The 18,082-nt window shown below is 41.1% G+C and overlaps 1 protein-coding gene across 1 annotated transcript in view; it reads left to right on the top strand.

Moving 5' to 3' along the window:
• Positions 1 to 221: 221 nt before the first annotated feature.
• CCKAR (cholecystokinin A receptor) overlaps positions 222 to 18,082 on the top strand; it is a 71,113-nt gene continuing 53,252 nt past the window's right edge. Inside the window, exons 1-2 of the mRNA XM_075849512.1 lie at positions 222 to 463; positions 1,225 to 1,476. Of these exons, the coding sequence (XP_075705627.1) occupies positions 331 to 463; positions 1,225 to 1,476 (385 nt within the window). The 5' untranslated portion in view covers positions 222 to 330. The remainder of the gene's footprint in view (positions 464 to 1,224; positions 1,477 to 18,082) is intronic.

The raw sequence follows: 18,082 nt of genomic DNA, 5'->3' as shown, positions 1-18,082 counted from the left end.
ATTACTAAATTATTATGCAAGGAGCCAGGGAGGAAAAGTGCACAGAAAATGTCAGGTGCGCTGTCTTCTACCCTTAGATAACAGAGCTTTTTCTAACTAGAAATGAGGAGGTCCTGACCAATAATCAGAGAGGGTGGGACACTGCAGAATATGAGTTACACTTCAGTGTATGTGCAGTGCATGCAGTGTGTGGAGTTACAGCCTGGATAGAGGGCTGCACACATATCTCTCTCATAGGAATTCTGCCAGCAGACCTCAGCAAGCATCTTATGCATAGGGAGGCATGGGAAGCCAATAGTCTCTTATAAACCCTATATTACATTGTCAGACATGGAAACCCTGTATAATCTTCATGTGGACAATGATACAAGTGACAATGGTATATTGTGTGAGATCACAGATAATGGAGCCATCATCAGCTGCTTAGGGGACAATTCACACAATACAACTAACACTGGCAAAGGTATGTGTCATGATTGTATGGTCAGAATGTTTAGATATTTTTACAGGAAGCGCTTCATTGAGGCAGAGTGGCTTATGGAACTACAAGTCAAAGCATACCAACTAGTTAGAAATACTGAGACTTGTAACCAGAGAGAGATGGAATGTAGACTTTTCAATATTAACACAACAAATATTATTGTGTATGATGTGCACTGTTTAGATTTATTTTTTATTGTACTCGCTACAATTAAATATTGTGGACAGTGATGTAATGTAATGTAATAAATAATGCATCCACTTTAGTGAATAATGTAACAAGTAGAAATTGACTGGACATAATAAAGCTTTATTAATAAATATGGGCATGTAATCAAATCTTTTTTTGTCTATTGGTATACAGATATAGGGGAGCTTGTCAAGAGTAGGAGAGCCAAGTTTGTAATTTGTCAATTGATATCAGAATGTTATTTGCGGTTTTACAAAGAACTGCCGTTTAAGTGACAATATCTATAATCTTAACTCAGAGTTGCCATGATGCACAGTCTCAAAAGATGTAGCAGAGCTGAATTTGTCAATAGGTACAGCTCTTTGCCACATATTATTAATGATTCACAGACAATAAAGCCCAAAAGAAGTTACATGAAAAACACAAATCTGCTACATCTAGACCTCACTTTGTTATTATTTGTTTCATTTCCATAGATAAGTTTTGTAAATGGGATTTTAATTTAAAAAAACCAGCGGATTATGACGGCTAAAATCCACATTTTTGTATTACAGATTTGCACCAGGCAGTGAGGATTTTCCTGTATTCCTTGATCTTTCTTCTGGGTGTCTTGGGCAACAGCTTGGTTATAGTGGTCCTAATAAGGAATAAGAGGATGAGGACCGTCACAAACATCTTCTTATTGTCCTTGGCAGTCAGTGATCTCATGCTCTGCCTTTTCTGCATACCCTTCACCCTTATTCCTAACTTGCTGGAGGACTTTATATTTGGTAGCACGGTCTGCAGTGCTGCTTTCTATTTCATGGGTAAGTGAACAGTATGCTGAACCATAAATACCAGACCTTGTCTTGTTCAAAAGTTATAGGCAAGCATGAGTTGTGAATAAACTGTTTATTAGTCGTAGCCGGGCTTTCCTTCAACTGGGACAATGATTTAATTTGCTACCCTAGACTTGTATATAAATATATAAATACCCTGGCCAAGGCAGAATGCCTTGTTGGTGATCTCCCTGGCATGTAGAACAAGGCACCAGTTTCCCCCTAACTAATGCCCCTGCTTTATGGTTCTAGCAATATCATTGGTATACTGTAGAAATTTAAGTATGAGGCCGTATAGATGTAGCAGAGCTAAATCCGTCATTTGGCACTATGTAACATCAAGAAACTTACCTGTATCGCCTTACTGTGACGATTTGTTGTCTATGGTTTTTACTGAGGACTGCATGAAAATCTACAGTATTATCTTACCAATACAATGTGAAAATGACAGCTCTGCTAAATCTGCAGACTTGGGAATGTAGCCCTAAGTGTATTCGCTTTTGGACTACCAGCAAATTTGACAAGAAAAAAAATAATGACATGCTGCAATAGCAATGGGACATTTATGTGAATGGTATGCTAGTAATGGATTATATAATATTCATATTGCATTAAACGCCTTTACTAATGTATAATGTTTTATTATATTCATATAGTATATCTATATATTAATTCCTGTGGAGTTAAACAACATGACGAGTACTTTGTCTGTTAGTATAGCTTACAATATATATAACGTAAGCCTGCTTCCAGGAGAGAATAGCTCCATAATGTGGTGTCTGGCGGATTATTCCACTTCCATATGCATCTTATAAAATTGGAGGCATATGGAGGTGCAGTAGAGCCCCATAGACGTCCGAGGGCACCGTAGTACTGCTCCTTAAAACTCAAAGTTTTACACAGCCGTACTATAGTGGTGTATATGAGCCTTCAAAGAGGGTATTCTGGGACTTGTGGCTGATCCTTAGGATAGGCTATCAATATTGGATCGTCGGAGTCTGACCCCAATAATACATCCCATGCTCCAAAACAGCAGCATAATTAGGCAGGTGTGGCATTCAATAATAATATTGTTTTTTCACCAAGCTTTCCCAGCAGCAGATATTACTAAACAATAAATAAAAAGGATAGGTTTATTTGAATAGACAATTGAATCCACTGATAGTTACAGTTTTTTGTTCTTTAAATTTAAGCTAAAAATGTTCTTTGAAGATATTTTCCCACTTAAAACACTGACGGCATATCCCTAGTATATATCATAAATGTCCAAATGTCCGCTGGAATATGATATCATTGTCTAAGGACAGGTTACAGTTGACAGCAGGACATACACCCGGCCGCTAGGGACAGCGCGACACAGCCCGGAATCCGGGACTGTCCCGCTAAATCCGGGACGGTTGGGAGGTATGGTGCCCAGGGGGGAATGTAGCACTATCTACAGGGGTTTGTGTGTGGGGCAATATCTACAGGGGGTTGCACTTTCTACAGGGGGCTGTGTGGCCATTGCTCACCCACCACCAGCGATCCAGCACGGGAAAGGGATTGCACTCCTTCATGACGTCATTTGGCCTGCTCTCTCCTCTCCCGAGGGAGCTACAGTGCCCCCCTCCCGTGTCTGAGACTCCTGATCTATGGTAACAAAGCATTTATTTTAATTAAGGAAATCTTTTCTATAGAAATAATTCAGACATTATGGAGGTTGAACTTGATGGTCATTTTTATTTTTTCAACCTTTGTAACTATTTAACATTTTATTTGCTGATAGTTATTATTACTCCTGCTACAAATGGAAAGGTTTTTTTTGACATTTTTTTCGATGTTTCAAAAAATATCTTGTAATGCTGTGTGAATGTAAGTGGCTTAAAAGGGTTGTTTGAGATAAAAAAAAAAAAAAGAGTATGCTTTTTTTCCCAAAAATAGCGCCACTCTTGTCCATGAGCTATGTCAGGTATTGCAGTTACCCACTTTTTTCTAAACATAGACAACCCCTATAAGAACAAATGTAATGAAAAAATATAAGATTTGTCAAATAATAAGTCTATATTATAAATGTCAATCTCTAGTTGAGAGAGAACGTCCCATTAGGATCACCCCTTTCAATTTGCCCTATTAGGGTATATGTACATGATGGACTTGGAGTCCACCACTTGGGATCCTAATCTATCACTCAAAATGGAAAGTTGTCCGGTTTGGACAAACCCTTTAAAAACATTATCACTCGAAGTTTGTCATTATTGAAACTGTCTTTTAGATTGTCCATTGAAATGCATTTGTAGAGACATAACTGCAAACCACTTCCATCAGTAATACACAATGTCATATGTCACGTACCTCAGTAGTAGCAGATAATTTCACATAATCAGGCATGATATGATCCATTACAAGTGATCTATCAACGCTCGGGTGAACTGACTTATTTCAACTTCTAAACAGCATTTTGTTCTATATAACACAAATTCCCTTTATTACCAAACGGAACTGCATCCAGTCCTCGACTTGTGGTGAGGCTATTGGGACGTGAGTCATGTGCAGTTATTTTTTTTTAGAAACAGCTGAAAATGTCCTAAATGAAAAAAAGAACTCCCCTGTCTTTTCCCCCATCAATCCAGAGTTGACGCTCTGGCAGTCCTCCTGGGGTTTGTTAACACGTGGCCAGAATGTGAACGCTGCAGCCAATCAGAGGCCTCAGCAGTCAAGTGCCCTATTCCTGGCATGAACACTCATCAATGGGCACCATAATGCTTGGAATATATCACGTTACCAATGAGGCCTCCGATTGGCTGCTGCATTAAAGGGGTTTGCCCATCAGGGACATTTATGGCATATACACAGGATATGCCATAAATGCACCTATCTCTAGAACGGGGCCCCCTAAACTCCGTTCTACCTTTCTCGGTTCCCACTGCCTCCCAGGCAACTTCCTGATTCCATGGTCAGAAATGACAAAAACAACATAGCTTGCTGAGCTACACTGTTTTCGTAACTCCCACAGAAGTGAATGGCAGTTTTGGAAACAGTGTAGCTCGCATGCTACACTGCTTCCGTAACTTCCACTCACTTCTATGGGAGTTACGGAAACAGCGTAGCTCAGCGAGCTACGCTGTTTTCTTGATTAGATGGTCAGAAATTACAGAGGCCCGGCAGGCAGCAGGAACCGAGAAAGGTAGAACGAGGTTTAGGGGGCCCCGTTCTAGAGATAGGTGCGGGTCCCAGAGGTGGGGCCCACATCTATCTGACATCTGGATATGCCATGAGAGTCCCTGACGTGCAAACCCCTTTAACATGCTGGCAACATGTAAACAAACACAGGAAGGACCACCAGAGCGCTAGCACTGAATCGCCGGGCGGAAAGAATGGGTGAGTACTGATTTTTTTTTCCATTGGGACATTTGCAGCTATTTCTAATAAATGTTAACAAGTTGGATTACCCCTTTATAAATTGTCCATGGTAGGTGGGGGACCCTAAGTTTTCATTGGGGACCACCAGGTGCTTCAAGTTTTGTCCTTGGAAACACTTTACTTGAACAATCATTTCGAAGAATTACAGTGTTGTTAAGCTATCTCTTATTTAATTATTAAACACATGATTAAGCTTTTTTCAGTCTCATGAGCCTCATTTTCTCCAAGTCCTCTAAGAACGCATTGATTTGGAATAAACTTTGTGAACAACCGTTTCATTTTTGTTTTTATTTTAGAGGCAAACAGTCCTGAAACTTGGCAATTTGAAAAACTAATATGTACTTTTTAAATTAGTTTTCGAGCTATAGGCAACACCTTGTTAAATTAAATGTGTCCCTATGCAAAGTATTTAGTCTGTCACATTCTAACAGAATTGTTTGGCCAGGCTTTTTTTTTTCTGCGGTGAGGACAAATTTCAGCGTAAACATTTTCTGTAGTGTGTGAACAGGGTTGTGGAAACCTCATTTACATGCATGGGATAAGGATTCTCATCGGATTTGAACGGATTTCAACGTGGAATCCACGCCAAAATCTGTGTCACATCTGACACATGTGAACGGAGCCTTAGAGATAGCAGTAGGAAGGGGAAGGTTGTGTACGCAGATCATAGTGTGGAGAGGGAGGAAAGCATTTAAGTCTTTAGGGAAAGCATACTACAAAGGCTGTCGGTATCATAGTGAAGATAGGGTGAAAAGAAGAGGAGGAGGGAGGGAGAATCACACATGCTATTAGTGTAGAGAGCAGCCAGTACAGGAATGAAGCTGTTCTTGCATAGTTAGTATGGTTGAAAAAAGACACATGTCCATCAAGTTCAACCAAGGGATGGGAAAAGGGAAGGTAAAAATTTCTACACATAGGAGCTAATATTTTTTCATTCTAGGAAATTATCTAACCCTTTTTTAAAGCCATCTACTGTCCCTGCTGTGACCAGATCCTGCGGTGACTATTCCATAGATTCACAGTTCTCACAGTAAAGAAGGCTTGTCACCTCTGCAGGTTGAACCTTTTTTTCTCCAGACGAAGGGAGTGCCCTCTTGTTTTTTTAGGGGGTTTTACATGGAACAGGATTTCACCATATTTTTTTTATGTGCCATTCATATATTAATCATGTCCCTCCTTAGTCGTCTTTTTTCAAGGCTAAATAGGTTTCATTTTTTTAATCTTTCCTCATAACTTAGATTCTCCATGCCCCTTATTATATGATACATAAGAGCTAGTGAAGACAGCAGTATCCCGGACACATAGAATTCACATCCAGCTTGTATTACTGGGAGGGACACCTCCACGTGTACACGTATAAAACTAGGAGCAGGGCAATGGATGAAGTAATAAAGATTGCAGCCTGAAACATAGTTCAGCTTTTTTTTTAACTCCAGGTAACCAATACCATATACAAAAATATTTTTTTTTAATGTCAAAGGTGTCCACAGCCTTTCAAGGCTGTGGACACCTATTGTTAAACCATAGGAAATGTCATAAATGTCTGATAGACAGAGCTTGGACCTATGCAAAGAAATGTGTCATTCAAAACAGTCAATAGCAGATGAGAAATGGAGGAGAAGAAGGAGAGACGAGGTCAAGAATATGCATTGCTCTCTCCATTACAGTCTATAGGAGATACAGAAACAGCCATGTGCACAGAATATGGATATGCCATAATTGTTTATGATTGTGTACCTCTGTAATCTGTGACAGTAAACAGAAGAAGAGCTTAATTTCTATTTATATTTTGTGTAGGTCCACTTACTGGGTCAATTTATTTGTTCGTTGTTTACATTGCAAAGATGCACATTTCCCGGCCTGACCACGGTACAGGTGAACGGGACTCCTGGCATCATAGACATTTTATGATGCTAGGAGTCTCTGACTCCCCACAGAACTGCTGTTCCGTACTGTATAATTTTGTTCAGTACGGAACAGTAGTTCTGTGAGGAGGCAGAGACTCCTAGCATCATAAAATGTCTATGATGGCAGGAGTCCTGTTCACCTGTGCCGTGTGTCGGGCCGACACATGGACCGTTTTTCACGGCCCGAACTTGGTCATGTGCAAGAGGTGTTAGATGGTTCTTATAGCCTCACGAGTGATCTAAAAGTATTGATCTGCCCGGAAGTATCACTCATATTTAATACAAAGGCTGGTGGCAGGTAGAACAAAGACTGTTACACTTTGTGTCTCCTTTATTTCCTCATAGATTGTAAGCTCTTGCGAGCAGGGTCCTCACTCTCCAGGTTTGAATTGTAAATGAACTTTGTCACTATGTAATGTCTGATATTGTTTATTTCATGTTCCCTCTAAATTGTAAAGTGCTGCGTAATATGTTGGCGCTATATAAATAAAGATTATTATTATTGATATGCACCACAATTTCTGGTCCCAACTGCTGGATTTTGGATCTACTAGTAATTTATCTATGAATGCCTCTTATGATTTTGGAGAGGGTGTGTGAGTTTTTCTTTAATAATACTAGTCACAATAGTGAAGATACACTTCAATTCTAAGTATTTACTATCATTAGGGTATGTTCACATGCACTATTTACGGACGTAATTCAGGCGTTTTACGGGTCTTACGGTGTTACAGTGTTACGGTGTTCTGTGCAGACGGGCTTTTTTTTACGCGCCGCTGTCAAAAGACGGCGCATCAAAAGACGGCCGCCTCAAAGAAGTGCATGTCACTTCTTGGGACGTAATTGGAGCCGTTTTTCATTGACTCCATAGAAAAACAACACCAATTAAGTCCGTAATGGACGCCGCGAAAAACGCGTGCACTTGTCAAAACGTCTGAAATTCAGGAGCTGTTTTCACCTGAAAACAGCTCGGTAATTTCAGACGTAATTGGCGTTGCCGTGTGAACTTACCCTTATACTACTGCTCTGTAAATTTGCCTATACCTTGCTATGTAGATTTTTACTATATTACTATGTGCAAATTATTTGCTTTTATATATTTGAATGGTGCAAAGAAGATATGTGATTTGTCTCAAGGCAACCGATTATTATTACCCTGTGCTTTCCAAGCTTGTGTAGACGATAGACAGATCTGATTGACAGTTATATCTAAGAACACTTTATTATTCCTGTGCTTTACAAATTGCACTAACTGTCCTTTATTGTCAGATTTCCAGGCTCTTACACCGTGTTCCAAATTATTATGCACATTGGATTTAAGTGTCATAAACATTTAATTATTAGTTTTTCAATTAAACTCATGGATGGTATTGTGTCTTAGGACTCTTTGGATCATTGTAATCAATCTCAGACACCTGTGATAATTAGTTTTCCAGGTGTGCCAATCAAAGGAAAACTACTTAAGAAGAACGTTCCACATTATTAAGCAGGCCACAGGTTTCAAGCAATATGGGAAAGAAAAAGGATCTCTCTGCTGCCGAAAATCGTGAAATAGTGCAATACCTTGGACAAGGTATGAAAACATTGGATATTTCAAGAAAACTTAAGCGTGATCATCATACTGTGAAAAGATTTGTCGCTGATTCAGAGCACAGACGGGTTCGTTCAGATAAAGGCATAATGAGGAAGGTTTCTGCCAGACAAATTAATAGGATTAGGAGAGCAGCTGCTAAAATGCCATTGCAAAGCAGCAAACAGGTATTTGAAGCCGCTGATGCCTCTGGAGTCCCGCAAACCTCAAGGTGTAGGATCCTCCAGAGGTTTGCAAGTGTGCATAAAGCTATTATTCGGCCACCCCTAAACAATGCTCACAAGCAGAAACGGTTGCAGTGGGCTCAGAAATAGATGAAGACTGATTTTCAAACCGTGTTGTTTACTGATGAGTGCCGTGCAACCCTGGATGGTCCAGATGGATGGAGTAGTGGATGGTTGGTGAATGGCCACCATGTCCCAACAAGGCTGTGACGTCAGCAAGGAGGTGGCGGAGTCATGTTTTGGGCTGGAATCATGGGGAGAGAGCTGGTAGGCCCCTTTAGGGTCCCTGACGGTGTAAAAATGACCTCTGCAAAGTACTTAGAGTTTATGACTGACCACTTTCTTCCGTGGTACAAAAAGAAGAACCGTGCCTTCCGTAGCAAAAATTATCTTCATGCATGACAATGCACCATCTCATGCTGGAAAGAATACCTCTCTGTCATTGGCTGCTATGGGCATAAAAGGAAAGAAACTCATGGTGTGGCCCCCATGTTCCCCTGACCTCAACCTTATTGAGAACCTTTGGAGCATACTCAAGCAAAATATCTATGAGGGTGAGAGGCAGTTCACATCAAAACAGAAGCTCTGGGAGGCTATTCTGACATCCTGCAAAGATATTCAAGCAGAAACTGTCCAAATACTCACAAATTCAATGGATGCAAGAATTGTGAAGGGGATATCAAAGAAGGGGTCCTATGTTAACATGTAACTTGGCCTGTTAAGTTTTTTTTGATTGAAAGAGCTTTTGATTTCTGTAAATATGACCTCCTAATGCTGCAAATTCAACAAATTACCATTTTAGTTCTCTTTACAACCTTTAAAATGTTTTGATCTCTGTTGTACATAATAATTTGAAACAGTGCATTTTGAGTTTTTTTACTTCTAAAAAAAAATCTGTTATCATTAGGAGATTTGTTCAATAAAATTCGCATTATACTACAACGGTTGATGGCTTGAAGATTATACTGACTGTCATTTGCATCGACTATTTAGGAAAATCAGCGAAAAATAACATTTGCATAATCATTTGGAACGTGGTGTAGTGACTTCTTCAGTTTTATTATTTTTCAGAAGCTGTAGCTTTAATGTGTTTAGTTCTAGACATTTCCTGATACATTTGTATTCACATTTACTTGATGCATCTTCTGAGTGTCTTGTAAGGCGTGCTTGTATTTGAGTTTTATTAGTATTTAATGCAGACTTGCTGGTTTATTGCCAGCTATTTGCAAACATTTTGACTGTTTAAGACAACATTTATTCTGTAAACTAATGATGTAAAAAACTGAGGGGTTTTGCAACAGATGGGAAAAAAAATATTACATATTTCCCTGGTTGAATCTTTCACTGTCCTGTTTCTTCCTTCCCATTTAAAATGTTTTAAAGTATAGAGCGGAATGACAATTATCTGTATTAGAAAAAAAGTAATCCAGATGGCAGCATCCAATGGTGTTAAAAACTGTATTGATCCAGGCAATCACATAAAAAACAGATTCAGCCCAATACATCTAGAGACTTTCAGTTTGAGAAGATAAATCGTCTCAATTTTTAAAGGGGTATGCAAAATCCCCAGATATTGGCTTTACAGGTGTTGGTTGATCTTAATTGAGAAATAATAGATAACCACACGGGTGTCCACTACCAATAAGTAATGAGAATGTTCAAAAGGAAAAGGGTGAGAGAGGACAAAGTATGTGGTTATGTAAGAGTGTCTGGGTATACACCTAATAAGGGGATCAGAATGGCCCATCAGCAGGTATGACATGTCGCGGACGCAAACAGTGCGGATAACTGGAGCTTAAGGGCACGTTCAGACGTGGCGGAATTGTTGTGGAATCCCGCTGCGGACAGTCCGCAGTGGAATTCTGCAGCGGCCGTTTTTTTTATTTCTTTCTATACATTTTTAGGAAAGTTAGTTCAGACGTTCAAGAAAATTACTTTGCGAAAATTAGGCTGCGGTGCAGAATTTCCCCTCCGCAGCATGCACTTTCCATTGCAGAGAAGCAGCGGAATTTCACTGCGGATTTCAGCCTTTGCAATGCGAAAACTGAAATCTGTGGCAAGTCCCCTGTGATATCTGCAACGACTGAATTACCTGTCAAATATGCAAATGTTGGTGCAGATTCGTTGCGTAATGGCCCCGAATCTGCACCGACATTTGCAGCGGAAAAATTCCGCCACGTCTGAACGTGCCCTTACTGAAACTTGTCTTCTCACAGAGAGGCAATAATTCTTTAACGTTTCACAATCATTTGCAACTGTCTCTGGTACAGACAACTATGTAGAGAGGTTCACTATGGAAACTCCCACTTTTAGGCTCTTTCAGTCTCTAGGAATGGATCATCAATCCAATGTGGACAGACGGCCTTCAGTGAATATAGGGCGTTGTTCTAACCCTCTCAGGTACCTCCTTGGATCTCTGAACTCTCTCGTCGTGGTCCCTATGCAGTCAATCAGGTGTCAGTGCGCTCGTCGGCGTACTGCTCCCAGCAAGCGCAATAGCCAGGTTACCTTTGATACACGCTGTACGGTTCCTGGATCTCCACACTGCTGTGCACGTGCACTTCCTTCTTCTGCTGGTGTTGCTGGGTCTGACTATAGGGCGGGCGCGCGCTTACTTTCTGCATCATAAAGGGCCAGCACGCGCACCAGTAAAAGTGTCCCCAGCCTATCCCTGCACACCCAGAGCTTTATAATTGAGTCTTCCCTCTGCTTCAGGGCCTGAGCTAAGTTGTACAAACCTTGTGTAATCCTGCGAAGGTTCTGTATCCTGAGTCCGTTACCTGTCAGTATCCTGCACCCTGTGTCCATTATCCGTCGGTATCCTGTATCCTGAGTTTGTTACCTGTCGGAATCATGTACCCTGTGTACATTACCTGTCAGTATCCTGTACCCTGAGTCCATTACCTGATGCTATCCTGTACCCTGAGACCGTTACCTGTTGGTATCCTGTGCCCTGACTCTGTTACCTTTTGGAATCCTGTATCCGGAGTCCATTACCTGTTGGTATCCTGAGTCTGTTACCTGTCGGTATCCTGTACCCTGTGCCTGCCTTCAGTAATCCGGCGCCTGGCTGTATCCAGTAATCCGGCACCTGGCTGTATCCAGTAATCCAGCACCTGCCTGTATCCAGTAATCCGGAATCTGCCTGTGTCCAGTAGTCCGGCACCAGCCTGTGTCCAGTAGTCCGGCACCAGCCTGTGTCCAGTAATCCGGCACCAGCCTGTGTCCAGTAGTCCGGCACCAGCCTGTGTCCAGTAGTCCGGCACCAGCCTGTGTCCACTAGTCCGGCACCAGCCTGTGTCCAGTAGTCCGGCACCAGCCTGTGTCCAGTAGTCCGGCACCTGTCTGTGTCCAGTAGTCCGGCACCAGCCTGTGTCCAGAAATCCGGCACCAACTTGTATCCATCTACCAGTTGCCCGCCTGTATCCAGCTACCAAGTACCTGCCTGTGGCCTGTTGACTGTTGCCAGCTGCTACTCTCATCTGTGTAGTAGTCCAGAGGGTCCACAACCCAGGGGACGTTACATCACTTATTCCTTACTTCCTCATGCTCGGTTGCGGAACAGCCTCTGTTCATTTATCTCTCAGCACATGAGGCGCTCCTACACTACCATGGCCTCAGACACGTAGACTCGGTTACGTCACAGTGTTTCCGGCTCTCCCTGGGCCTATTTCACTTCCAGGCGCACTAGCAACCCGGTTACTCACAGGTATCTCTTTCCTTCACCACAGTCTAAAGCCCAACAACTTTGGTGACAACCATATATATATTTTTAAACTGCCCCATTCTAACCATCTCTTTTTGGCACTCCCACAAGGAGAAAGTTCCAAAAGGGACAACATGGAGATTTATTCTGTAGGGTTCATACAAATGCTGTATTATGGAGATATTCTTCCCGAGAACCATTGCTTCTAGAGGAGATTATCTCCATAATACTATGCCATATGGAGAGACCATGCAGTGGCACGTGGACTACCTGTGGCTTTGTGGTATAAAGCCATAAGGACTTTGTGTGCTGTTATTCAGGTAATGTGCACACGGCACTTCTTTGTGCATGTGTCCTTACAGTCACATCAGCAAATACATACACATATATTTTTAAAAGAAAAAAAAAATATATACATATATACTGTTTTTATACACACCTACAGTGACGGTCTTTACCCCTGACAGTGTCACAACTTTTAACTGTATCTGCGTACTCAGGAAGCAGTTACAATGGCCTTGTTGTCAGCCCCATCCGAGGCATAAGGCACATTCAATTGTATGTGCATCCTCATTCTTATTTAGGCTACAGGCCACATTATGCCTGCAGCCTATGAGACGTTGGGACAGGATCATTGTGCAGGCTAGCGCAATGACATCACCGCATCATGCCGCATTGCGCAATGGTCCTGTGCCGGCGTCTCATATGCTGAGGGCCTAACGTGGCTAAGGAGGCCTGCTGCATTCGCTGTGGAAATAGGGCTAGGTGAGTATAAATTTATTTATTTGGGGGGCACTATTATTGATTAGGTGTGCCATCTACAGGGTGTACTGTGTGGGACACTATCTACAGGCAACACTGTGTGTGCCACTATTTCCCAGGAGCACTCTGTATGGCACTATCTACAGGGGGCATTGTGCGTGACACACTCAATAGGTGTCTTTGGTTAAGGCCCCCAGAAATAACTTTGCTTGGGGCCGCAGAAATACCAAATTTTGACCCTGCACACACACACATTAGCAAATATAGCAATATAATAAATATTTGCATAAAAGTGTCATTACATGTAACTCAGCAACTCATTCATGAGAAAGTCCTCTGTATATTCTTGGCTGGGGGAGGATACAATTTTACGTAGCTTCCTCTGCTAAATGAGTTCACCTCAGCCTGATATTCTGTTTGTGTATGATAAGTAGGCATATGGTTTTATTTGTGTTGAACAATGGTGTGATGTTAATGGAAAGCACTGCTCGTCCTCTATCAGCTGCCTGAAGACATGAGGAATAATTTCCCTTCTTGACACGCACCCATCCCCATTACATTTCATCAATGCAATTTTTGACAACGTATTAACCGTTAGTAATTTTCCACTGCTGTGAGGCATGAATCATTATATCAGTAAATACACAGCGAGGTGACCGGAGAGGTCCTTTACCACAACGCTAGTCTCTGTTGTGTGTAGATATTTATTATAAGACACACACAACATTTATGCCCCTTACAATAAAGTATCTTACTGTCATAGCAACATGTGCGGGATTATTCACTGTATCACCGCATACGCATTGGTATTCATGGAAAACATAATTGTTCCTGTCCCTAAACGATTAGAATATATTAGAATTTAACATAATCATATCCTTTGCACTGTTCCATTTGTATATATGTCTATTGCGCATGTCCGGAACCGGCTTCATGCCCTAAGTAACATGGTGTATGCGCAATGGTGACAACAGTCAGTGCACGTGTGGGGACCATTAACCCACCGCTCAGCAAGACACACTGGATGTCTCAATGCACATCAGTCATTTGTACAAACAGTCCCATGACAATACAGTGACATGTTAGTGGGTGGAGACTCAAACAAACAGACCTAATACAAAGTTCTGCGTACATGCCTATCTCCAAACCTATAGACCTCTCTCCCTACAGGCAAAGCATATGACTAACAACATAATAATCTATACAAAAAAAATTTTTAATTTAAAAAAACATCCGATCTCATTGGAATTCTAATACAGCGGTCAGAGTAGGTATGTGTTCGTCTTCTCAACAATTTTCATCAAAGTGCTAAGATACACAAAAAGACAAATGTTAGCAAAATTAAATACAATCGTAAAGAAATTTAGCATGCACACGGTATATAAGCCTATACTTTATCCATCTCATATAAATATAAAGGGTTTAAAACTAAAATCCAAATTGAGTCCCATTAGGTCCTTTTACACTGGCTCATTTTGGCTGTAATAACAAGCGCCGATCAACGAGACAGCTCATTGATCGGCGCTCGTTTGCTCCTTTCATAAGGACCTATGTATGGGGACGAGCGCTCGTTACTCTGATCGCTCGTCCCCATACATTTCTATCATGTCGGCAGCACGTCTCCCTTTTAGACAGGGAGATGTGTTACTGACAACGATAATATTTTAGGCTGCCGAAACTATACGATCAGCCGATGAACGAGCGTTTGCTCGTTTATCGGCTGATCGTTGCCCTGTTTACACAGTTTTTCTCTATCAATGATTCTGAAGCGCAATAGACTTGCATTGTATTTACAGGTAACAAAGTGTTTAGGTACTGGCAATCCCGCTTTCCTTAACCTAATTGAGGATTTATGGACATTCAACCGACCCCGACATTCGTTCAGCATTTCGCCCACATATAATAACCCACAAGGTCATTCGTAAATTACATAGCTCAATCTGCAAGTGTTTCTATTATTAATCATATACTTCTTTCTAGTGGGTGGATGAAAAACACTTTCTCCGTTAACTCCTTAATGACCAAGCTAGTTTGGACCTTAATGACCAAGCCAGATTTGTCAAATCTGGTATGTCTGACTTTATCAGAGAATAACTCTGCGAAAGTTTTGAATATCCAAGTAATTCTGACACTGTTTTTCGTCACATGTTGTACTTTATTTTAGTGGTAAAAGTAGACTGATACGATTTGAGGAAATTAATAAAAAAAATAGAAAAATTGAAGAAATTTTGTAAAAATGAACATTTTTCCCAATTTTTAACTGCAATATGTCACATATGTACAATTGTTTTAATTAAATATATATTTCCATCTCTTTACTCTATTTTGGCGGCACTTTTGAAAAAATAAAATAAATTTTCAGCAATTTAGAGGACTTACAAATTGAATAATAATTTTATAAATTTTGAAGTACATTTTGTTTTCCTGCACCAAGCCAGGTTTTCAGAGGCTCATAGGTGTTAGAATGATGGAAAGCCCCACAAGTGACCCCATTTAGAAAACTAGACCCATTAAGGTATTTATCTAGGGGTATAGTGATTATTTTGACCCCACAGTATTTTGCTAAATTTAATGCATAGCAGGTGAAAAAAAATAATTCACTTTTTTCATAAAAGTATCACTTTGAAGACCAATTACTTTGTAAAGCGAACATGAGAAACACACCTCAAAACCCATCACCCTCTTTCTCCTGTGTTCAAAAACCCCCATTGTGGCCCTAATGCGCTGCCTGGACACACGGCAGGGCCCAAAAGGAACAGAGCACCTGGTTGCTTTCAGGGCACCAATTTTGCTTGAAAATGTTTTAGGCCCCAATGCACATTTGGAGAGGCTTTGAACTGACAGAATGATAGAAACCCCCAAGAAATGATCCATTCTTAAAACGACACACCTTAAGCTATTCAGGAGTGTAGTGAGCATGCTGACCACTATGTTCTCATAAAGGAGGCATGTCCTGAAAAATGCATTTGCCTGTTTGACTATGTCTTGCTAACAAAGCAATTGTCCCACATTTGTGTCATTCTGATGCCGTTGTGAACAGCATTCTAGTCTGATATATAATATAATATAGTGGGAAAAATCAACTGTTCTGGGAGTGAAAGGCAATATATTTATAAAAAAAATGGAGGAAAACGTATCCAACTTTGTGGCAAACTGGAGTTTGTTCCCGAGATAAAAAACACCTGTAGGGCTATGATGACATCTTGTTTTTTATAGTGACTGGTCATACAACGTCTCTTTAGCCTCATCAATCCCTATATAAGGGACGAACGTGCCAAGCGATGCGGTACACAATAACAGACACCTGCCCGGCAAGGTAGGAACCGCTATGCGTACAACAACCAATCACCTACAGAATATATAAAGGGACAGTGTCCAAAACCATCTATGGGAACAGTAAAGGATCACTAGTCCCCAAAATAATGTCAGTATTGCCAGAAGTATTGTCGGGTGTAAGAGATCCAGTAAAAACCCGAATAAAACTGTAGTAAAGCCCATGGTGTATTGATTTGGAACAGCTCGATTATTAGAGATCCTCCAAATAAAAAAAATATGCCCATTTCACGATACAGCAAAAAAAATTTACCTTTGTGCGGCAGGACATAGTCATTACAGGTCATCTTACATTTTGAAAAAAAAAAAAAAATGCCATTTCAGTGACAACATAGGGTCACATTTTGAAAACTATAACCCTTATGCTTTTTCTCTAGGTGTGTAGGGAGTATTTAGACCCTACAAATATTGAGGCCTTAATATTTAGCGTGCCTTTTCTCCTGTGCTTCAAGATATTCATCTAGGGGTATAATGGAAATTTTTAGTTCTATTTAGTGGTTTTACTGGGATGTCAGGATTGCACATCAGAACTCAGAATTGAAGGAGTGCCAGGAGGTTTTTAGGGCCCACTTTTTACTTGTAAGATTTTATGCAACACGGGTGCCAGAACATTTAGAAAATTCATAAAATGACTCCTTGAATAAAATTGGGACAAAATGGGAAATAAAATACATTTTAGAAAGTAAATACCCAGGCGATAGGAGAAGGCAGCAAGAAAAGGGACTTAATTAAAATCAACAGAGCTGTGGTATATTCTAAAGCACTCTCCAAAGCAGAGGCCCGGTTTAGATGGGCAGGTCTCACAGTAGTGAGTGGTGTCTTTCCTAATGCCCCTCATCGAGCACACTAGACACCTTCTTTGGGGCCTCCTTTTCTTTTCAGTGGGGGGAAGTACGCCAGGGAAATTCTGCCCATGAACAATTCTTGAGCCCACTATTCCAGAAGCACTGCTGCTTCCACTGCCGCTCTCCCCTTCCTAGTCTCCAAAAATCAACGTTTTAATAATTTTTTCTTGAAAATCAAGAAAAGTCCCCCTATGGCCTGCACTTTTATACAGAACAAAGGAATTGTATAGTGCCACTTGTGTCAGGTATACGGCCAATTTTTTATACCAGGTTCTTGATTTTCTGAGGGAATTGTAGGGTTGCAGATCCTGGTTCGAAAGAGCCACCTCTCCCATGAACTGGTTGTAGTCCTGGATACACACAGGCTTGATGGTGTGCTCTGTGGTTCCTCGCACTGGGACAGGGCTGGATCGGTCTGCATGGAGAGTGGTCAATACAAGGACATCACGCTTGTCCTTGTATTTGACCAGCATCAAATTGTCACTGCAAACAGCCCTGCTTTCCCCTCGGCGCACTGTATGATCTACAAAGTCCTTGGGGAGACCCTTTTGGTTTCTCCTAATTGGGCCGCATGCTGCGGTTCCTCTAGCATCAAGGCACTTCAAAAGGGGGACACTATTATAAAAGTTGTCAATAAATAGATGGTATCCCTGGTCCAGTAAGGGGTGCAGCAAATCCCATACTATCTTCCCACTTATTCCTAGGACAGGGGGACAGTCTGGGGGCTCTATTGCAAAATCTTTTCCCTCATAGATTCTGAATTTAAAAGTGTATCAAGACACGCTTTCACACACTTTATACAGCTTCACGCCATACCTAGACCTTTT

Source organism: Rhinoderma darwinii, chromosome 1 (genome assembly GCF_050947455.1).
Source record: "Rhinoderma darwinii isolate aRhiDar2 chromosome 1, aRhiDar2.hap1, whole genome shotgun sequence".
Classification (NCBI taxonomy): domain Eukaryota; kingdom Metazoa; phylum Chordata; class Amphibia; order Anura; family Rhinodermatidae; genus Rhinoderma; species Rhinoderma darwinii.
The sequence above is the reverse complement of the archived record's forward strand: the minus strand, read 5'-3'. Positions and strand labels throughout refer to the sequence as shown.